We start from the raw sequence: 23,990 nt of genomic DNA, 5'->3' as shown, positions 1-23,990 counted from the left end.
CTCAAATAAAGTTCGACGAATGGTTTTTTGTTTTAACAAACGTTACAAATTGCAATTATCAGGCGTTGTGTATGTGCACGCGGACGAGTATATAAATTTCATTACATGAATGCAAGAACTACATAACTTTATTTTACTATTTTTGATATAGCAATGTTTTAATTTACCTTCAAGGGATAATTGATTATTTAAATAACTTGTATTTATGAAATGTTAATTAAGGAGAAAGAGTTTGAAAAAGAACTTCCCTTTTTGTTGTGGACTAACATAAAAACATTGCTATACAAAAATTTAATTACTTAGTTTTTGCAATCATGTGACGAAAATATGAAAAAGTAGAGAAAGTTCAACATATACAATAATTACATAAGTAAGGTATCAACGACGTCATTGTATTCTACAATGGTAACAGCAACTATCTATCTATTATTTCTATTATTTTTTTTTTGTTTTGTTTTGTTTTCGAGACCCAGAAACTTTTCTTATCTTGTTTTTTCTTTTTACTAAAAATTAACAATTTGATATAAGGCCAACAACAGAAAATCTATAATGATATTTGTTTTTTTTTTTTCTTTAGATGTAAATACATTTTTGCGTCAAAAAGAAAGAAAATAAAAATGAAATACTTGTTTGTCGTGGTTGTCGCCTTTTAAATGGAAAATAAAAAAAATTTAAAAAAATTAAAAGAAAAATTAAAAAAATAAAATAATAAAAAACTTTCATCTATCCAACAAAATTAAATCACTCACTCTCTGCGCTCTCTTTCGTTCGCTTTCTATGGACAAAGTTTAGTTTTTTTTTCTTTTTTTTTTTGAAGTGTTTTTATTTTGCATAATAGGTTTTACAGAAATAATTAATTGTTAATAATGTTTTCTTTTTTTTTTTTACTAATTTTTAATATTATTTCAAAAAACACATCTAATTTATTAAAACACACTGTGAGGGTAGTATAGAGGACGACATTTTTGACCAATCAAAATACGTGTCAATTGTCTATTTAACTCGCTACACTCTCATTTGTGTTTTATGATTCTGTGTGTTGTGAATGTGTGTGACGAGAACTAGAAGATCAGAATTTTTATCTCGAGTAATTTCATTTTCATTTCCTTCCAAATTTATCTTTGAAATTGAATATAATTTTTTTTTTAAATATTTGTAATATACTTGATTTTTTTGTTTAATCTTTTATGTTTGTTTGTTTGCTTCTACTTTTTTTTATTAGAACGGTTTCTCGTCTCTCTCTTTTGTCTGGTTTACTAATTATTGCGACGCATAATGCATCTTATCTAAATTAATAAACTATTTTTTTTTTAGTTTTCTTCATATAAGTTTTTTCTTTTTAAATAAATGGTATAGTTATTGTTTTTGTTTTGTTTTTTTTTTTTTTTTTGTCAATTAAGTTGCAAATAGAGAATAGTTGCTATTATCTATGTATTTATGTTTTTTTTTTTTTTTTTTGTTTTTTTCTTTTTTTTTTTTTATTTGAATTAAACCGCGGGGGCAGAAGTGCCGTTTGAATTTTCTCTCTTAGTAAGATTTCTCTCATTGTTTTTTTTGTTATTTTGTCAAAGTTAATATGCTTACTGCCTTGCAAGTTGTATATATGTTTGTTCTGTTTTTTTCGTCTAGAGTTTATAAATTGAGATATACACGATGAAGGTAGGACTGTTTGTTTTCATTACAACGAGAATATCCTGGAATCTTAAATTTGATTCGATTGCAAATACAACTTTTTTTTTAAGTTTTTAAACATTTTTTTTGTGACAAGAATTTTTTTATAAAACATTTTTTTTTTCTAGAAATTATTCCAAGATATTTGCAGTAAGTAAAACCAATAGTTTTTCTACCTCTTCATCTTGTATTGTTATATTTATATTAATTAATATGAATAATTACTAAAACCTTAAATATTAAAAAAAAAAAAAAAAAAAATACCCAATTTTTTGTTAAATTGTATGTGTGGAGGAGGTTTTGCGAATTTAATCAGAACCACCATTCTCCTTCTTGATTAGCTTCTCTTCGGGCTTGTCATCACCTCCATCATTGTTACCATCACCGACTGAGCGACGACGTTTACGATTAATGCGCCATGGACGCATGGGGAACTTAACCACCGGCAATTGGTCCATGCCGAGAACTTTGAAGATCTGTCTAAATGCAATAAGCCTGAGGAATTGCTGAGCGGAGACTGTTAAATCTTCGCGTTGCTGTTTGGTAAGCCCATCGAGGGCATCACGATGTTCCTTTTCACATGGATCCAGAATACCGGGTCCATTTATAAGCAGACCTGTAGAAATGGCTTCCATAATGCGTCGCAGGCAATCACCTGGACTAAGGGGAAACCCGGCCGAAGAAATTACCTTCTCGATAAGGAGCTCCAGAGCCCACTGGTTAATGGCCTGCCAAGAGGGCACCCGTTGACATAAATCCCTCAAAATACGAATGACCATTACACACGATTGCAATCCAGTTGCTCTAGCCTGGAACCATTTGGCATGACGTAGCTCAGCCAAAGCCTGTAAACAAGGTTCGCGTGGCAGAAAATCAGACGGTTTTTGGGGCAAATCTTGTGAATCATCACCTCCTCCAGTGGCATCTTGAGATTCCCGTAGTAAAGGAGATGTAAGACAAATCTTCACCGAAACTGATTCATCCGAGACGAGGATAGCTGAATCTTTTATCGCCAATTCGACTCGATATTCAGCCTCATTGGCATTATTGCTGGATGATACTTCTTTTAATTTGGCTGGCAGTTCATCGGCCACACGATTTAATAGGCCCAAAGTTGGCTTCTCCGAGCACAGTACAACCAACTCAACTAAGCTGTCACCCTGGAGTAAAAGACCCTTAGCCAAGTAACCCACTCGCATGACTCCTTTAAGCAAACGTGGAGTATTGGCTCCATTTTCGTTTTCTTTTTGAAACGAAAACATTTGATTGTCGCGGCCATCTTTGATATTGGCACACTTTTCATCTGGCTTCTTTTCCCCACTTGTGGCTGTGTTCTTGTTATTTTCCTGAGAACTCTCTTCAAACACATCAGATACAAACTTCAAAGCCCGTTCTGTGTTTGATACAATCTTCTGGATGGTTTTCAATTCTTCCTCTTTGGGATAGATTTCAGCGTGTCTAGCTATTGCATGGCGATCGTCAGTACTTTCCGGCCTACGACCCGGCATCATCCCAAAGAATGGATGTCCAGGCGGACCACCTCCTCCTCGACCCAAGAACGGCCCACCTCTCGGCCCGGCACCTTGGAAACCCCTCTGCATCCAATTGCCATAATCGAATTCATCGTCAAATCGACGACGTTCATCCCAATACATCATCCCGTCACCAGATTCGTCATTAGTTCCGAAATTGCTTCCCCGCCTGCTATTGCCAAACTCTGCCTGCATCATTGCTCTTTGTGCCCGAGCATCAGCCAAACGCCGATGCCTCAGAGTTGGTTTATAATCAACTACGAGATCCGGTTGGACTTTACGTTTGTATTGCAGTCGATGACGACGTCCCTTCATGTGCATCTCCTTGGCATTGGGATCATTAAATTTGCAATCGCACAGTTTGCAATTGAAACTGAGGATCTTACCCTCATCGTCTTTCATCTCCTCAATGTACTCTACACCAACTGGCTTGATATTATCTGAGGCAGCACTGCTATCCTCGCCAGCGGTCGATTTCGTGGGTGAACTCTCAGATCCACCTTCGACAGCAACTACCCCATCTTTGCTGGCCGAGTCACTAACCTCGGCTCCAGCTGGAACAAAGTTTATCTTGCTCATTTTCTTAGGGTCATCCGAGGGAATGGGTTTACCCAGTTTTTGGTGAAGCTTTACAACTTTCTGATGCTTCGAGCCCCGGACATGGGCAGCGTAGGCGTCGTTCCCAGTACAAGTGACGTCACAGAGCTCACAGTGATAACTGTTACCACGATTCTGTGTGGTTGTAGTGGCACTAGCTTGCATCTTGAGACTAGCCTCTCGCTTCTTATGCTTTTGCCCTTCTAAATGCTCGCGATAGGTTTGTGGCCCAGCACAACTAATTTTGCAAACTTCACAATAATGAAGTTGCTGAGGACGAGGAGGAGCTTTAGCTCTCATTTTATGACTACCCGAAGTGGCACCACCTTGCTTTTTAAACGGTTGCCAATTGCTATTTGTTGTTGGTGTCTTATTGTGCTGCTGGGCAACATACATTGTAGCTGCGCTATACAAAGCAGCATCGTAATTGGAGTAAGACGGAGCTACTGTGGCGGCTGCTGTTGCTGCCGGCTTGGCACCAGCATTAGCCTTGTCTTTGGCTCCATTGGCCGCTGAGGAATTGGCTGCCATCTTAGCGGCAGCAGCCGGAGTGGGATTTCTTACCGGGGGAGCAGAATAATGAGTTTTGGAGACAGTTGGGGCACTCGAATAGCTCGCAGCTTGTTGGTAATAGGTTTTGGATGAATCATATGATTGTAAGGTGCGATTGTAGTCATAGCCGTAATTGGATGACGCACCGGCTGCGCCGCCGGTTGCAAATGAACTGGCATTGCCTCCGGCGGCTGTGGTATAGCCCTGATCGTAGCCCGTTCGTTGGGCATTGTAGGTTGTGGGCGTAGCTGATGTTACTGCATAGCCAGTTTGGTTGGCGGAGTAGCCGACTGGGGGACTGGATGCGGCAGCACCGTATTGTGCTCCGCTATATGGGAAATAGTTATTTGTTGCCATTCTTTGTGAATTTTGTGGAATTGAAGAAGAATGTGGCTTCTTGGCTTGATTGCCGCGTTTATTTCGTCAATTTTGTATCTGTAATAAAAGCACATACTAATTAAATGATTGAGAAAAAAATGATAAATGAAAAAATTAGCTTAAGCGGCGGCGTCGTAAAATACACCACCATTTTAAGTTTTTTTTTTAGGGTAGAATATGCAAAGAAGAAAATTTCTTGTCTCGTGTTTTGGTTGTTTTATTTTCACTTGTAGTAAATAGAAATTATTTATAAATTTTTGTAAATATGAAAGAGACTTGGTTATTTGTTTGATTGAATATAATTTTTATTAATTTATTACCGTTTTTTGATACGAATTTTTGCAGGAAAAATTACGAAGCGAAGACCGAAGTTGATTTTTTCACTTTGCACCTTTTTTTTACACCAATTTTTATAATTCACAATGGCAAAATAAGGGATGTGTTTTGTGTTGTTGAAAATGGTGATTTATTTTTGGAGTAGATTTTTGGAGGTAGTAAAAGGGATGTGTTCGGAAAGTTAGTGAATTCACAATGCATTCATCTAGAAGTTGATTTTGCGAATATTTTTTTAAATTTGGTACATTGAAAATTTTCAATTTAATTCCTTTATTTCAAAATATTGGCATTGATTAATATAAATTTAAATGTTTATAGATTTTATTTGTTTATGGCGTTTTCGATTGGCAGTCCGGAAGCGTCCGGAATCAGTCTGAAAAAATTTTATTCACACAAAACTGTCAGTTTTGTACGAATAAAACGCTTTCAGAATGATTCCGGACGCTTCCGGACTGCCAATCGAAAACGCCATTAATTTCCTATAATGTACTTTTTTTGATAACAAAAATTGTTATTTAGCTACTTCTAAATATCATCAGTAGGAACTTGCACCGGAAAGTTACCTACAACACGTAACTTAACTTCGAGAAAGATAAATTGCTATAGATAAGTTCCATCTGAACTTAGTTGCAATCGGGAGAAGGAGGTGGTTTTAGTGGTTAAGAGTCCCACATATCTATGAGCACGCGTTTTCCGGTCCTCATAGAATCTTTTGAAGATTTCAACACCTACCCACGGACAAAAAAAAATAGAGTCCAAATGATAAAAAGCGAAACAGAAAAGTCTCCACCTCTTATTCGCATAAAAAACTTGCCGGGAACAAATTGTATGCGGAAAATGACATTTGAGTTTTTACGTTGTTGTTGTTGATTTTGTTATTGCAGGCCTTTCGGAGATGCGTTTATGCGTTTAAAACCATTAAGGCTTAACTACATACACCACTTTTTGAAAAAGTACAAAAGTGAAAACATTTTTTTTCTGGCTAGCGCAAAACCCTGCCTGATACAATCGATAGTTGATATAATACAATACAAAAATTGACCACTTTTGAAAGCTTTCAAAATAAAACCCGAATCACATGTTTTTATTGAAAATTTTTCTTTAAGCCTGGTACGCTGCTCGCGCTAAATTTTAGCTCCCATACAAATTATCGAAAATTTTTATCTGAGCTAAAATGGATCCCATACAAATTATCGATAACTTGTATGGGAATTTTATCTCAGCTAAAATTTAGCGCTAGCAGCGTACCAGGCTTTAGTCAAAAAAGGATGTATATTGCTTATTTCGCTTTAGTTTTTTTTTTTTGCTTCGTTATTTTTCCATCGACTGAGTAGACGGTCTCCATGAAAAGATTTATTAGCTCGACGCAACCTCCAAAAAGTAAATTCTCTCAGGCATCGCAGCACAACACCAATCACAAATCTCCTACACCAATGATAATAATATCCTTAAAGCATATTAGACTTTACCATGTACCACCATCAGCCAGCAATTGATATTTATTTCAATATTTATGCTTGGATCAATACCACAATCCAATTAAAGTTGGAACCATGTCATGATGCTTCTCGGAAAAACTCCGGTTTGGCCAACCGGTTGTTTTCTTTCCCAGCGGCGGGGATGAGGTTGATGAACAATGGAAATGAATGTAGAGAGTTGAATGTTGAGTTCCTTTATGCCCACATGTTTAAAAGACATTTAAAAAAAAATATAAAATATTAATAAATAAAACAAAAATCAGTAGTACTCACATCTTCACCGCAAGACAAAAACAAATAACTGCACAATTTTTTTTTTCATAAATGTAAGATAATCTTAAAGTTTCAAACACAATTTTGATACTCATTTTCGAATGAAGATGGCGCTAGTAGTATGTGTGTATTTTTCACTTTTTGAAATCTAAAAGTGAATGTAGTTAACCCATTAAGCCTTATAGCCTTTTCACACCAAGCCAAAAATGCGGTTTTTGTGAAAAACCCTAAAAACCTATATCAAAAACACGAGTTTTCCCATACATTTTTCATAAACCACAAGTTTTCGTAAAACACAAGTTTTTGATTAAACTCGCCAAAAACCTGAAAATGAAAACATTCAACTCCAAACAAAATAACCAAACAAACCTTTTGAGGAATTCAGCAACAATTCAGCGGACAAAAAAAGAAATGACAGGCAAAGATAACAAAATGCGGTTTGTTGATTTTTTTTGATAATATAAATCAAATTTCTTTTTTTATTTCTTTCATTAATTATAGAAAATGGCAGAGCTGAAAAAATAAACAAAAATGTGGGGTACTGAAGATGAAGAGTTCCTGTTGGAACTTTGGGATGAAAAGGAGCCAAAGCTCAAAGGCAGCCGAAAAACCGGTCATTTTACATCAAAATGTTGTTCAAAACGACACAATTTAACGACCAAATAAATAAAATTATATTTAAATTATCAGAGTTCATTTTATTTGATCAATTTTGTGAGCTCAAGCTGATTTAAACAACAAAAATTAAATCCCATCGAAAACTTGACATTGGATGTCAAAAAATTTTAAACGTCAAACAAAAACCTGTAAACTTGTGGTGTGAACGCTTTTCAGGTTTTTGAAAACTTATTGCCATAAACCGCGTTTTTGGGTTTGGTGTGAAAAGGCTATTAAGAATTTTTTATTTCTTTCTAGCACTATTTTGGAAAAAAAACTTCAAAAAAATGTTTTTAAACCAAAAAATAAGCTTTCTGTATCATTATTTTTAATTTTGTGTTTAGAAAAACTGTCTCAAAATAAGTTTAAAAATTTTCACTTTTTGACTTTTTGCAAAAAGTTGCCGTTTGTAGTTATACCTATTTTATTATTTATGTTTTGCAATTTGTAAATATTTTCCGTTGGGATTTTGCAAGCATTTCGTTGTCCTGGTGGAGACCGACGTTTCGCATCAGCAGCGTATTTTTTCTTTGACATAAAACATTATAGTTTTGAGGGAGTGATATACTAAAAACTAATAGAATGTTATATGATTTTAGATAAAAAGATAAAATTCAGGATAGAAATCAATTGAAAAAGAAAATTCTTTGTTTTTATTTTTGTTTCTATAATTTCGATAGGGATTGTATTAAAGAGCTATGTAAGCTCTTCCAAAAACTATCTGTCAAATCTAAAAGCTTCGGTAGAGCTTCGATAAAGCTTCGCTTAAGCTTCTCATAGACCTTATAAGTACATTAGGTGTGTTTGTTATTACCACCGGGCTTAACTGGTTAAAAAAAACGCCTCGGGGCTTAGCGAGAAAAATTGGCAGCACTGCATACTAAATGTTCCAAAATCAGCTGGCACAAAAAAATATAAAGTTGTCATATTTTTCGCTTTTGGGGTTTCTTGTGTGTTTTTGAAAAAAAAAGTTCAACTAACTATTAAATAAATATTTAAAATAATAATTGTCCTTCTTAACATCAGTTTTGATGTTTTTAAACAAATTCTAAACAATTTACGAACAAGTTTATTTGGTAGCACAGATTTAAATCTGTTGAAAAAGTTAAGCCCAGAGAATTCTCCGGGCTTAACAGCTAAGCCCAAGGGGCTAAAGTGTTGTTGCATTTAACATGTAAATTGCTTAGCCCCGACTGCGTTTTTTTATCCAGTTAAAGGCTTGGCCACACTGGAGGGTATGCGGTAGCGGTACGGGTAGCGGTGAGGGTACTTGTATGAAAAAAATTCCAAACTGACACATCAACGTTCAGGTGTGGAATTTTTTTAGTACAAATATCGTTACCGCTATAACGCATACCCTCCGGTGTGGCCAAGCCTTAAGACCGGTGGTAATAAAAAACACACCTACTGTTATAAACGGTATAAAGGCTTGGCCACACCGGAGGGTATGCGGTAGCGGTACGGGTAGAGCCCAAAGGCTTGGCCACACCGGAGGGTATGCGGTAGAGGTACAGGTAACGGTACGGGTATTTGTATGGAAAAAATTCCAAACTGACACATCAACGTTCGGGTGTGGAATTTTTTTAATACAAATATCGTTGCCGCTACCCGTACCGCTACCGCGTACCCTCCGGTGTGGCCAAGCCTTTAAGGCTTGGCCACACCGGAGGGTACGCGGTAGAGGTACGGGTAACGGTATGGGTACTTGTATGAAAAAAATTCCAAACTGACACATCAACGTTCGGGTGTGGAATTTTTTTAATACAAATATCGTTGCCGCTACCCGTACCGCTACCGCGTACCCTCCGGTGTGGCCAAGCCTTTAAAGGGTAGGTATATAGAAACTTTAGGGCCAGTTTTTCAATAGGGGTATTCACGATCCGGTGCAACAAAAAGGTGTAAAATTGCTAAATTTTGTTAAATTCCTGAACCACGGCTGAACCACATTTGTAGTTTTGTACAACTGGTACTAACTTGTAACGTTCTCCTTTTTTCATTCCCAAATATTTTCTACAACACAAAATATCCCAAATCTGCATATAGCTCTGAATGATTTCATTTCACACCTGAACTTGAAATGTCACTACACAAGTTGTCATTTCAAAGAAAAACAAATGGCGTTTTTTCATCCAAAAGAAAGTAGACGCTGTTTAAAAACAATTTTATAAATTCAATAAATTTATTAATTTCTCATCCTATTTTGTTGTTTAAACATGTTCTAAGTGTAATATTGTTGTTCAAAGTTTCATTTACTATAAAATACCACCCTTAAATCATTGTTCACTGTCTTAAAAGTGTCTCAGAAAAAACTCAATTCCAAAAAATGTTAGCAAGAAGAGGCGGCAAAAGAATTAGGATGGATGATCCTCCTCCAGATTATGAAGATGAGAGGTAAATATTCCCCAAAAACACTTTAATTTGTTCCAAGTTTTATTTCTTATGATTCCTTAAGGGAGCCTCTCAACGAAAGTGTATCCGATGGACATGAAGGCGAAAGTCCTACAAAACGTATGACTCGTCTACGTGCTCGCGGAGGAGTTCGAGACAAGCCACCAATTATTGATGACGATGAAGATGATTTCTTTGCTCCCATCATCAAGAAACGAAAACAAGCTTTGCCACCAAAGCCTCCCAAAGAGAAACGTGAACGCGTTGAACGTGTTAGAAAGGTAGACGAAGACAAGGAACAAGAACGCATTGATAAGGAGCGTGATGTTACAACAGATGAATCCAGTCTGTATTACATTGTTCGTCATTCAAAAGCTGCTATTGCTGTAAGTCTTTATTAATTGATCCCTAAATAAACTTTAAGTTAATTATTTTTTAATGAAACAGAGCATCGTTGATGATTGGATTGAAAATTATAAACAAAATCGTGACACGGCTCTTATAGCTTTGATGCAATTTTTTATCAATGCTAGTGGATGTAAGGGTAGGATTGCTGAAGATATGCCACATCCAATGGAACATACTGCTGTCATTCGTAAAATGACTGAAGAATTTGATGAGGTTTTTATTTTGTTGGTTTTCTTAAGGAAAGTCTGAATTTACTCATATTTTTGTTTATTTTTAGGAAAGTGGTGAATATCCACTTATAATGCCAGGAGCACAATGGAAGAAATTCAAAATGAATTTCTGTGATTTCGTTCAGACACTTGTTAAACAATGCCAGTATTCGATTATTTATGATCAGTTTTTGATGGATAATGTGATTTCTTTACTCACTGGGCTTTCAGATTCACAAGTTCGTGCTTTTCGTCATACAGCTACGTTAGCAGGTAATTGAAATAAATAAATTAATTATAATTTTGAGAAAGTATGTTTCTGAATGATTTCCAGCACGAGGCAATGCGTTTAAATTCTGTTACTTTGTAATCGATTTTGTTTTGTTTTTACTTTTCATATTAATGATATTCTCTCTGCTTTTCCTGAGTTTTTCTCCTTCTTTGAGCGGCTATTTTGAAGATGGTTGCGTTCTTATTCGTGTTTTGTCCAAATCTTGGGATCCTACTCTGTATTTCGTTCCGAAAGTAAAAAATTCTAAAACGAATATTTTTTACTCTATTTCTAAAGCAAAATACTTTTTTCGAAATGAGAATTCCCAAAGTGGAATTTTCTATCTATATCTATTTGCTTTTGTTTTATATTAAATAATTTTATAATTATTATAATCATTTCTTATCCAACTCGTTTTTTATTTCTTTTGATCACTTTTTTCAAACCCCCTAAACGAACTGTTTGGCAATATGAGATAGCCTACATAAAAACTAATTAGGATGACCTGAACTTTTTTTTTAGACTTATGTCGTTTTCTATTGACGAATCTCAGAATGAGAATTGTGAATCTGACAGCTGAAAGGGGGGGTGAAGAGGGGAAATAGTGGTAAAATCTCAGATTTCATGATCTATTTGCGTCCTGAGATTCAAAAAAATGACAAAAAAATGAATCTGAGATTCAAGAATCTGATTCTGGATTTTTATCAAGATTCACGCATACAAACACACGCACTTTCACACACACTCCTCTGTTTGACATTTGTCTGAACATTTGTTGTTGTTTTATTTTTTTTATACGCACAGATTTCGCACACAATTACAAAACTAGATTTCATATTCTATTTGCAGTGGAAAATCTCAGAATTTTACACAAAAATCTCAGAAGTCAATAGAAAACGACATTAAATTGGTCATTATACTTTCTTGACTAATATAAAGAAAACGAGCTCAAGTTGCTTAATTATATGTTAATAAATTATAATAATAATAATAATACTTTCTTGACGGAAACGTTGATGTATCAGCTGATAATAATGTCTTAAGTTATTTTCTACGGCATGAGAAATTTTATTCCTCAAAGAATTAAGATTATCACCCCAAACAAAAATTCCTGTTTTGATTCGATCTGTAAACAGGTGATAATAGTGAGAGATGAATGTTTTCACAAGTATAATAACGGCAGTAAAAAATCAATTAAGGTTCAAACGGGCCAGAAATATCTGTTAAGCTTATATTCGGAAGCCCAAATTTTTGCATGATAAACAAATAAAGCAAAAATTAATATCACGTTCAAAAGTAACAAAAATTCTTGGTCTTTTGTCAAAAATATAAAAAACTCGACCATCGTGATTAACCAACCCTCTTCTTCAACGACATTCCAATTGTTGCTTAGGTCGACAAAACCCACAGTGTTTTGGATTTTTTTTTTGTACTATACTCTTTTAACTTCGGACTCTTTTAGTGTTGTTTTACATAATAATTTTGTATATTCGAAATAAATGCTCCGACTTTTTCTTTATAATGGCCTTCGTACAATTGATGTAGCATACGAAATTTTTACAGCAAGTGATGGTGTTAATCGGCTTTCGTCGCTCCCTGTATTAATTACCAATCTTTCACCCGAGGTTTCATAAAACTACACTTTTTCTTTGGGCAAAGTTTCTCGATTTTCACCATTTCTTTTCTTGGATACACAAAATGTCCACTCTGCTTCTTTTTATTATCGCGAATCAGATTTTGTCCAATATGCTGAATTACTTTGCTAGTCCCCGAAATCCGTCGAGCATTAACTTGAACAATTCTGCTCGGTCCAGGATCAGTAGTGCCCGAAGGTTGTGCTATGCCTGGTGGGGCTGTGTCATATTTTTCATCGAGTACTTCCATAAAGTAAAAAAATTTGCTTAACGTTTTTGTCGACATTGTGACATGTACGACTTATTTTTTGTTTGGTCTCTCTTTTACCGCATCGGTGATCTCAATTCATGGCAACTGACATGACAAAAAGGGAGGAGGGGTGAGCAACATGTAACATGTTTTAAAATATGTTATGTTATGTCCACATATGTGACATCGATACAGGCGATTCAGCTTGTTCAACAACTTAAGCACTCTAACTTCGCTGTAACATCTCCAATAGGCACTTCCCCTTACACTGAATCTTCCCAATCTGAGAAAAAATTTCTTTAAGAAAACAACCTCAACCTTTAAAGAACTCAAAAAAAAAAAAAAACAAAATGAAATGCATTTATTTTTGCTGTACGACTTATCGTTTGAAATAACTGATTACTTCTTGCTTCATACGGAACGGACAAGACAACTTTTTTATTTGAACACAAAAATTGTTTTTCAATCTTTCAGCCATGAAACTAATGACCGCTTTAGTTGATGTTGCTCTCTTGGTGTCTTCTAATTTTGAAAATGCTGCAAAACAATACGAAGCCGAAAGAGTTAAAGTAAGTAAATAAGCTTTTTTCTGAATCAACAACTTAACATAATATTTCCACAGACTCGAGACCGCAGAGCCACAGATCGTTTGGAATCTCTAATGACGAAACGTGCTGAACTTGAAGAAAATATGGATGAAATTAAAAATATGCTAACGTATATGTTTAAATCAGTATTTGTCCATCGATACAGGTTATTTATTTTAAACAAAATGTACAAAAGAACTTAAAAAAAATAAACATTTCTACTTCCACAGAGATACTCTGCCAGATATCAGAGCAATTTGTATGTCAGAAATTGGTGTTTGGATGGATAATTACTCCCAAAATTTCTTGGATGATTCATATTTAAAATACATTGGTTGGACTCTACACGACAAAGTTGGTGAAGTACGTCTAAGATGTTTGCAAGCCCTATTGCCCCTCTACGAGAGAGATGCTCTTAAAGGAAAACTTGAACTATTCACATCCAAATTTAAAGATCGCATAGTTGCCATGACATTAGACAAAGAATTTGATGTTGCTGTTCATGCTGTTAAACTTGTTATAAGCATTTTAAAGTAAGTCAATTCAGATTATCAAAAAGAAAAATTTTATAGTTGATTTTTGTTAAAGAATCCATCCTGACATTTTGGCCGACAAAGATTGTGAAATTGTCTATGAACTGGTATATTCTTCTCATCGCGGTGTTGCTCAAGCTGCGGCTGAATTCTTAAATGTACGCTTGTTTCATTTAACACCCGACATGGAGGAAGTTAAGACCAAACGAGGAAAGCTCCGTCTGCCAAATACACCACTAGTCCGTGACTTGGTTCAGTTCTTTATTGAATCGGAGTTACACGAACATGGCGCCTATCTGGTCGACTCTTTCATTGATAACAATGTCATGGTCAGAGACTGGGAGTGTATGACCGATTTACTGCTAGAAGAACCAGGCCCAAATGAAGAACAACTTGACAATAAACAAGAATCTACTTTGATTGAAATCATGGTCAGTAGTGTTAAACAATCGGCCACTGGGGAAGCGCCTGTAGGTCGGGCAAGCAATCGTAAAATCACTTTAAATGTTAAAGAAGTTAAGGCAATTCAGGATGAAAAAATAAAATTAACTGAGCATTTTATTTTAACACTGCCTCCGATGTTGGAGAAATATCAAGCTGATAGTGAAAAGTTGACAAATTTACTATCGATCCCACAGTACTTTGAGTTGGATATTTACACAACTTCTAGACAGGAGTCGAATTTGCAAGCATTGCTGGACAAAATGGGACAAATCATGTCGAAGCACACCGATCGAGATGTTCTTGAAACCTGTGCAAAGACTTTGGAATATCTTTGCTCGGAAGGAAGTGCCACATACACACGATGTGATGTAGCTCGATCGAATATTATAGATCACTCTGTCAATAAGTACAAAGATGCCATTGATGAATGGCGTAATCTCATTGCAGGTACAAAGTCGACTTACATTTTCTGTAATTTTGTTCTTATTTCTATTTTTCTTCTTTTAGGCGAAGAACTTCCAAATGAGGATGAAATCTACACCATCATCATTTCGTTGAAAGTTGTTTCAATATTGTATTCATGTCACAATTTGAATCCATGGAATCTATTCGATTCTTTGTATCAAGACATTGAGGAGAGTCAGTCGAAAGAGAATCCTGGACGAGGATTGCCAAATGAAGCATTAGCTTATTGTATTGAAGCTTGTTATTTCTCCTTGACTTGGGGTTTGTATTATTTGGAGAATCAATGTGAAAGCTCCAGTGTCCAGAGTGGATGTGCCGAGTTGAAAACAAATTTGCATAAATACATAAATGCATGTTGTGAACTGACTCGTGATGGGCCAACACAACAAATTCAAGAATCAGCCTATCAATCGGTTTGTGATCTTCTCATAATCTTCTCTGATCAGCTGTCAACAAGTGAAAATGAACATATTCGCATTTTGGAGTATAGATCTGCCCTAGATGAGCAGTTGATTTTAAATAACTTTGTTCAGCATTATGTGTTTTCTCTTAAACCAGAAGGTAATTTATTTGTCTATCTGGACAAAGAAATATTTTATCTTTGAATTGATTTATAGAATGCCACGATGAGACACGAATTGAAGAACTGCATAAGAAGAGAAATTTCTTAGCATCTTATTGTAAATTGATTGTTTACAATATCATTCCTACAAAGAGTGCAGCTGGACTGTTTAAACATTATGTCAGGGTAAGATAAAATGGTTTTTTATGTTTTCGAATTCTCTTACCAAACCCACTTTACTTTTACAGTGTTATAATGAATATGGCGATATTATCAAAGCCACTCTTGGCAAAGCAAGAGAAATCAATAAAGTTAACTTTTCGTTAACACTTTTATTAAGTTTAATAGCAGTTTTTAAGGATCTTCAAGCACAATACGATAATGGAATTATTTCGAAATCCTCCCATGACTTTAGTGAACTGAAAGAATTGGCAAAGAGATTTGCATTAACATTTGGTTTTGATGCGATTAAAAATCGTGAACCAATTATTGCTCTACATAGAGCTGGTATTTTATTTGCAGTTCATGATGTTCCTGAAGATCCATCAGCCGCACCAACACGTCTTTTGTTTTTGGAAATTTTAAATGAATTCAATAATAAATTGCTGAAGCAGGATAAGAAAGTTATATTGAATTTCCTCGATAGACGAATATCGCCTGGAATGCCATCTAGCAAAGCCGAAGAATGGCAACCATTGGTTTTGTATAGAAATTCACTGCTTCATGGTGAGACAGATCAGCCACCACCAGTGACGACAAAGAAAGCTTATCATAGAAAACGTCGTATAAGTCATGGTAAGTTTTTGAAATTCAAATTGTATTTTGTTGTTTTGTTAATAATAAATTATTTTATTTTCCAGATGATGACGACGATGATGATTATGATGATGATCAAAATGATCCAGATTTTAGGGGCTAAGAGACACAAATATTGATTTGATTCTTTTTTTTTTTTTATTTTAATTATAAATTTAGTTGAATTGAACTGAATAAGAATATAAATATTCTACGAGGAAGAAAATTTTAATTCTGTGTTTCAATTAAATTAAAAAAAAACATGTTTTTTTCCTTTCCATTTTTTGCCAGATAAATGATTATGAACTTCAATATTTTTTAAGTAGATTTTTGGCTATAATTATCCGCCTGAAAAATGCCTTCCAAAATCCAAATCTTTTTATGAACTTTTGATTTTGGATCCCATTCGTATCGGAAATTTGCTACGATTATCGAAAAAACAACTACGGAATCCGTTCGTAATGGCAAATTTCACACAAATTACCATTACGATCGGATTTTGTGATTGTTTTTTCGGGAATCGTAGAAAATTTCGGATACGAATGGAATTCGCAATAAGGTCGATTATTCAGAGAGACCCTCCCTTCGTAATACAAAACGTAAAATAAAACGATAGGGAAGTAAACGATAGTCAGGACAAAGAGCGATTATATAAAACGAGAAAGTCGTTTGGCCAAACTAAAATATTTAATATTTAGCCTTATTCACGTGAAAGTCTAAAATAAAAAGCCTTTAAATGGGGGTTAAAATTAAATTTAAGCAAATTTTTTGTCTCTAGCATTTCTAAGATAGACGGACACATCGCTATGCTTTCGGAAAGTTCAGATTTTTCAAAGCCTGTTTAACGTGATTAAGAAATGAAATCTTTTGATTCACGTGAATCGAATAGCAGAATAGGGCTGGGGTCGAATCACCACCGTTTTGACTATTGCTCTCTCTATTTAATCAGTAAAAACAGATAGGGACACACAGCAACCATACGCTAACGAACGTATGCCGTAATTCAACCCCTGGTTATTTTTTTTAGGCTCACATGCATTCTAATGTCAAACGATAGGCAAATAATGGCAGTCGATAAATGAAAGAGTATCGTTGAAATAAAACAATTATAATATAATATAATTATAATAGGGTCCCAAACATGTTTAATTTCGTCCTTCCTTATAAATAATTCTTTGCCGCCGGGTACAAAGGGGTTAAGTCACAAAAATGCACTTTTCGGTTTTCGATGAAATAAGAATAACCTCTTTTTTCTCTTTTATTTGGTACCTATCAAAAATATAAATTTAGAGCAACTCTTTTCTATAAAAGTAAGAGGATCAATGCTCAAAAATTCATCGATTAGCGCAACTTCGCATTTTCTGGCAAACTTTCATTTATGACTTAACCCCTTTGTACCCGGCGGCAAAGAAGTTAGAAGATATATGGACAAATTTTTAAAGCCCTTTTAAGTATTTATCAGGCTTTTACGTCCTAAAATGACGTTTGTTCCATACAACAAACGGCATTTAAAAATTTAAAAGCCTTTTAAATGTTTATGAAATCGGCCAATACAATAGTTTAAAATTAATACGACCTTTATACCGTTAAGACTAGTACATATCTAGCTAAATTTTTGCTTCCATACAAAATTCCCTACAAAATTTAGCGGGTCAAAAATTTAATCAAGAACTTCAGCCTAGTTGTGCGTGCACACCTCCAACTAAAAATTCATACTTCGATAAAATATTCCGCACCTGAACTGAATGAATGCATTCAACGAATAAAATGAAAGTGCCCGAAACATCTGACCGCAACTGACAGTTTGTAGTGCATTTTTTCGTGCTCCTAGTAAAATTTGAGAACGTAAGCAAATTTGGCGTCTACGAAATAAAACCATTTCGTTCCAATCCCCAAAACATTCTTGTCTGAACTTAAAGCAAAACCGCATACGAAAACGAGGTTCGTTCAAAGTTTCTTATTTATTTATTTTAATATTGTATGAAAACAAATAAAAATTAACAATTTTCTTTATTTACTAACAAATAAAAAGTGCATCAACTCATTCATTCATTTGCTTTATCTTTACTTAACTTTTTTCCCTACTATAACCTACTGCAGTACAAAGTATTGATTGCTCATCCCCAACAATCATCCGTTTCATTCCATTAACATTTTTTTCGCCGACGTCATATAAAAAGTTTCTCAGAAGAAGAAACAAAATTCTGCACTATTTGTGTTTTATAACTTTTTTAAAAGTAGTGCATTAAAATCATATCATGTAGTTATGAGTATTTTAGTTCAAGTAATTCGTCTAGCTAAACTCGAACCAGTCGTGGTGCTTCATCATAATCGACAAAGATTCTTTAACCAGTGGAGTTCGTCTTCTCAATCATATGCAACTCTGGTCGGTGTGAAACGTTTCTGAAGAAAAAAAATCGAAAACACGTGTGCTTCACCCTTTTCTTTATTTACTTATATTTTTCTTTTTTGGCTTGTTTGGTTTTACCTTAAGATTTCATCATACAAACCTTTTTTTGCATGACTGTATCCATATTACCTCTTTGAAATAACCAATAGAAACCCCCTCCCAGCACTTGAATCACTTCATATTTCATTCATTCTGCGTAGTTGTCTCTATTGTGTACTCATAACCTGTTTTTTGGTTAACAAAAAAAGTCTCTGGGCCAATTTTTCAATAGTCAAATAAACCTCAGTTAAAGCCTATTTCTAGGAATAAAAGTTTTTTTATATTGACATTTATTCTTCTGATAGTCTAACTGACGATTGAAATATCAGGGCTCTAAATACAACCTTGAAGTCTTCTTTTCGTTCCTCTTGTGCCTCTTGCAGTTTGATTTTTATTCGTGTAGATCCCTTAAACCAAAACACATTTTTGTATGCAAAAATAACTGCATTTGAATTTTTAAAAAGTATTGGTTCTCTGAAAAATTCAAAGAACTGTGGAGCTGATTGTATTCAAATAATATACTTAAAGAAGTAGCGTTGTTCTTAGTTGATGCTTTGAAGATTGCCCATATTGTTCCTATTAAAAAAAAAAGAATCAACGAAAGAAGTAAGCAATTATAGACCAATTTCAATTCTATCTTCAATAAGTAAAATTTTTGAAAACTATTAAAGAAAGACTTATACATTTCTTAAATCGAAACAACTTTTTATTAGCTCCCTTCAATTTGGATTTCAGAAAGGGAAATCTACGGAAGACGCTCTTCTGAAATTTTGCTCCGATATTTTTATTAACTTAGGTAGTAAAAAGTTTACAGCTGGTTTGTTTGTCGATATCACTAAAGCTTTTGACATGGTAAATCATGAAATTATGTTATCTTAACTGGAAAATGTTGGTATAAGGAGCTTGATTGGTTTAGATCCTACCTCGAAAATAGAGCACTACGAGTTAAAATTAATAATACTAAAAGTGACTTAAAATTTCTAAATATAGGAGTGCCAGTGCTTGGTCCAATATTGTTCTTAACTTACATAAACTCGTTATTTAGTTTCCCATTTAAGTCGAAAATTACCGTTTTTTCGGATGATGTTGGTTGTGCCTATGGTGCTCATAGTCCCCTTGATCTTGTTGCTGAAGGTAATTGGAATTTGAATCTTTTAGGTCATGGTTGGCTGAACATAAATTCGCCTTCTCAGATTTTCATTGAACCGGAAATTTTTTTCCATGAGCCAGAGTGCAGCAAATTTAAACTTCTATGTTGCCATTGTTCGCTCACTTACTTTGAGGACTTAATTTGTAGTGATAAATGTTTCCTAATTGAGAAAATGGATGTTTTTCAATATCCATTAAAAAATGACTTAGTAATAAAACTGAGAATTTAAAAAAGTATTTTCGTTCAACACTTTGGCACTTCTTCTTTCTCCAAAAAGTTTGCTCATCTGACCTTCTTATTAAAATTTATTATGGAATTTTCCACTCCAAATTACAATATGGAAAAGCGTGTTGGGGCGGAACGCATTTTAACAAAGTCAAACCAATTTTAACACTTGAAAAATATGTGATTAGAATAATAAGCAAGAAACGACGACTGCAGTATATTTTCCTATTATTTATGAGGTTGAAAATTCTTCCAATTCGTCAAGATCCTTAAAACTTTCCTTATGCGCTCAGAAAATCTGAACTTCAGAGTATTAGACATCCATAACCTGCGAAGCAACTTGCAATATCTTGTAACATTTCCAAACTTCCGAACAACTATATTTCGTAATTTTTACACAGTTCTTTCGTCTAGATTAATTAATAAACTTCCTATTTTGCTAAACTCACTCTTATATTACCAAATCTTTTTACGAAACATTTAAAGAGTTGGTTGTTTGATTTTGATTTCGGTGAATTGGAGGGAATTCTGTTTTCATAAACTGGGTTTTCTTTAAGTTCTGGTGATTTTTTGGAAATGAGTTGTATCTATTCAATTTTTTTTGATAACATAATACTCTGGCACTTGGCTAATAATATTAAATTGTTATTTTTTGAATTATTCTCTTGTAATTATTTAAATTTGTACTTGAAATTGAAAAAATAAGGGTCACCCCAGCCAAATTATATTTTGATAATATTGTTAAAATTTGAAGTGGCATTTAATACTGTTTTATATTCTAACATAAAATACCATTTACTATATTTATTAATTATAATATTTTTGGAAGCATAATGAAGTTGCTGTAAATACATAATACATTATAAAAAATACATGAATTTAAAAACTAAATAAAAACTTAAAACCTTTTAACTTATTTTAGGCATCCAAAATGAAAAAAGAGAAACAAAAGAACGCTGCAGCCAATAGTGGTGGTGATGCCTCTGCCAAAAAAGTCAAGGAGCTAAATCCATGGCCGGCATACATCGAAGAGAGAAATGTATTCTGGGAAAAATGCAAGAAAGAATACGCCGATGAACTTGCTGCCAAACCTAGAATTCCAATTAAAGTAACCCTTCCCGATGGCAAAGAAGTCGACGCCAAAGCTTGGGAAACTTCACCCTACGAAGTAGCCAAGGGAATCTCTCAAGGTTTGGCCGATAACACTGTGATTGCCAAAGTAAATGGTGTCCTTTGGGATCTAGATCGTGTTTTGGAAGGCGATTGTACATTGCAATTGCTTAAGTTTGATGATCCAGAAGCCCAGGCGGTATTCTGGCATAGTTCAGCTCACATGGTCGGAGAAGCCATGGAACGGGTGTATGGTGGACATTTGTGTTATGGGCCACCAATCGCCGATGGCTTCTACTATGACATGTTCATTGAAGGCGATGGCATCTCCACCAACGATTATCCTGTGATGGAGAACATAGTCAAGCAGATTGCCAAGGAGAAGCAACCTTTCGAACGTTTGGAGATGAAAAAATCCGATTTGTTGGAGATGTTCAAGTACAATGAGTTTAAGGTGAGAATTTTGAATGAAAAAGTTGATACAGAAACTACGACAGTATACAAATGCGGGCCATTGATTGACTTGTGTCGCGGTCCACATGTTCGTCACACGGGCAAGGTAAAGGCATTGAAGATTACAAAGAACTCGTCCACTTATTGGGAGGGTAAAGCCGATGCAGAGACATTGCAACGAGTTTATGGTATTTCATTCCCCGACACAAAACAACTCAAAGAATGGGAGAAGCTTCAAGAGGAAGCAGCTAAGCGAGATCATAGGAAAATTGGTCGTGAACAGGAATTGTTCTTTTTCCACGAACTCTCGCCTGGGTCGTGCTTTTTCCAGCCCCGAGGGGCCCATATCTACAATACTCTGATGAACCTTATCAAAAAAGAGTACAGAAAGCGAGGCTTTCAAGAGGTGATCTCTCCAAATATTTACAATTCAAAATTGTGGCAGGTTTCTGGCCATTGGCAGCATTATGCTGAGAATATGTTCTCTTTCGAATCAGAGAAGGAAACTTTCGCATTGAAGCCGATGAATTGTCCTGGACATTGTTTGATTTTTGATACCAGAAATCGCTCGTGGAGGGAGTTGCCTCTGAGAATGGCAGACTTTGGCGTATTGCATCGTAATGAGTTGTCTGGAGCTCTGACGGGATTGACTCGTGTACGTCGTTTCCAACAGGACGATGCGCATATTTTCTGTGCTCCAGAGCAGATTAAGAGTGAAATGAAGGGAGCTCTAGATTTCCTTCGTAGCATTTATACCATTTTTGGATTCTCATTCAATTTGGTTCTGTCCACACGGCCAGAGAAGTATTTGGGAGAATTGGAACAATGGAATGAAGCTGAAAAGGCTTTGGCAGAGTCTTTGGATGAATTTGGTTTGCCATGGAAAGAGAATCCTGGCGATGGAGCATTCTATGGACCAAAGATTGACATTACTATTCATGATGCTTTGAAGAGGGCACATCAGTGTGCAACAATTCAATTGGATTTCCAACTGCCAATTCGATTTAATTTGAATTATGTCTCTGAATCGGGTGAAAAGAAACGTCCAGTTATTATTCATCGAGCTATTCTGGGTTCAGTTGAAAGAATGATTGCTATTCTTACAGAGAATTATGCTGGTAAATGGCCATTCTGGTTGTCACCTAGACAAGTAATGGTTGTTCCAGTTGGTCCACAATTTGATGAATATGCTCAATCGGTTAAAGATCAATTACATGATGCTGGATTTATGGCTGAAGCTGATTTAGATGCTGGTGATACAATGAATAAGAAGATTCGTAATGCTCAGTTGGCTCAATTTAATTTTATTTTGGTTGTGGGAGAGAAGGAACGTTCGTCGGGAACAGCAAATGTACGTACTCGGGATAATAAAGTTCATGGAGAGTGCTCTATTGCTGATTTGATGGTTAAATTGAATAAGATGAGAGATGAATTCATTCTCAATGAGGATAGTTTTTAAAAAAATTGGTCACAAAAATAAAAAAAACATTGTTACACATACATATTATTTATGATATATGAAAAATAATATTCTTAATAAATTATTGTCAAGCTTCATTTTGGTCAGTGGTGGCTAAATACATTGGAAAATGTTGTTTATATATTTTTCTAATTTCAGTTGAAGACGTAAATTCTGATGAAAGAAATTAAATTGCCGGAAATGGAATTTGTCATATAACTAATAATGAGGTGAGGTGTGGTTTGATTGCAAAGAACGTCCGCCGATAGATAAGAAGGAAATGTTTGTTAATTGAAAAAAGAAGAAAAATAATGCACGTGAGTTTTGCTTCTTTTTTTTTTTGGTAAATAATCGCAGTTGATTGATTGTTTTATAAATCAAAAATAACATAATTGTGCCCATGATTATGAAAGTGGACTAAGTCACTTTTTGCATTGTTTGAAGAAAAACTTACATAATAATTTTCTTATAACGATTTAATTATATTTCTTTTATGAAATCACTAGAGGAGAAATAAAGAAGTTTATTTACTGCAATTTCGCTTTTAAATAAACTTTACCCCTTAAATAATAATTATTTTTAGGCTAGATTTGATGCCATTTTTAGGAGTGACTTAGTCCACTTTCATAATTAAGGGCACAATTGTCCATTAAGGTCCACATTACTGTAAATAGTGGGCCTTGTGCAAGACTGAGATGTTAGTTAATGTGCCAAATTGATTGTCTTTACTATTTGTTTGCTACTTGAAGATATGGATATCAATAGAAAGTATCATGACTGAAAAAATAAAGGGGGAATTGCACTGCTCCCAGAGTTGCAAACGACGTTCTTTTACATCGCTGCCTTTTAGTTAGAGGGATTGAAGTAATTGCTATATTTTGAGGTATGAGAGGTATGGTACATTAGTGTGTTTACAAGTAGGTGGCTTGTTCACATGTACGGTGCCGTTCGAAAAATGTTGGTCAAACTTCTTTTCGATTTAAAAAAAATTTTTTTCAGATCTACATATCTTCGGCGAAAGCAAAATTGTTCTAAGTACATATGATTTCTTAAGGACTTAGAACAATTTTGCTGTACGCCGACGATATGTACATATTTTTTAGTGAGTTGTTTTTTTTGTTTGT

General features: G+C 34.8%; 3 protein-coding genes across 4 annotated transcripts; 2 read left to right on the top strand and 1 right to left on the bottom strand.

Moving 5' to 3' along the window:
- Positions 1 to 1,434: 1,434 nt before the first annotated feature.
- Positions 1,435 to 5,173, bottom strand: LOC129912772 (zinc finger RNA-binding protein 2). The gene is made up of 2 exons (XM_055991178.1): positions 5,051 to 5,173; positions 1,435 to 4,787 (listed from the first exon to the last, which is right to left on the bottom strand). Exon 2 carries the CDS (start codon positions 4,707 to 4,709, stop codon positions 1,980 to 1,982), a length of 2,730 nt encoding a protein of 909 aa, XP_055847153.1. The 5' UTR covers positions 4,710 to 4,787; positions 5,051 to 5,173; the 3' UTR covers positions 1,435 to 1,979.
- A 4,409-nt stretch (positions 5,174 to 9,582) lies between these two features.
- LOC129912769 (cohesin subunit SA-1) lies at positions 9,583 to 16,236 on the top strand. Its single transcript, XM_055991173.1, has 12 exons — positions 9,583 to 9,865; positions 9,927 to 10,248; positions 10,310 to 10,483; positions 10,548 to 10,752; positions 13,109 to 13,203; positions 13,257 to 13,387; positions 13,452 to 13,754; positions 13,810 to 14,645; positions 14,706 to 15,224; positions 15,281 to 15,411; positions 15,474 to 16,020; positions 16,086 to 16,236. The coding sequence occupies exons 1-12, from the start codon at positions 9,798 to 9,800 to the stop codon at positions 16,142 to 16,144; spliced, it is 3,390 nt and encodes a 1,129-aa protein (XP_055847148.1). The 5' UTR covers positions 9,583 to 9,797; the 3' UTR covers positions 16,145 to 16,236.
- Positions 16,237 to 17,863: 1,627 nt separating this feature from the next.
- Positions 17,864 to 22,997, top strand: LOC129912774 (threonine--tRNA ligase 1, cytoplasmic). 2 transcript variants are annotated; one of them, XM_055991187.1, is made up of 2 exons: positions 17,864 to 17,961; positions 20,767 to 22,997. In XM_055991187.1, exon 2 carries the CDS (start codon positions 20,776 to 20,778, stop codon positions 22,864 to 22,866), a length of 2,091 nt encoding a protein of 696 aa, XP_055847162.1. In that variant the 5' UTR covers positions 17,864 to 17,961; positions 20,767 to 20,775; the 3' UTR covers positions 22,867 to 22,997. The 2 variants fall into 2 exon arrangements, with proteins under 2 accessions (XP_055847162.1, XP_055847161.1); XM_055991186.1 differs by lacking the exon at positions 17,864 to 17,961 and adding an exon at positions 18,237 to 18,406.
- Positions 22,998 to 23,990: the final 993 nt, after the last annotated feature.

Source organism: Episyrphus balteatus, chromosome 2, assembly GCF_945859705.1.
Source record: "Episyrphus balteatus chromosome 2, idEpiBalt1.1, whole genome shotgun sequence".
In the NCBI taxonomy this organism is placed as follows: Eukaryota; Metazoa; Arthropoda; class Insecta; order Diptera; family Syrphidae; genus Episyrphus; species Episyrphus balteatus.
Note: the sequence above shows the minus strand (reverse complement) of the source record. Positions and strands in the feature narration are given on the sequence as shown.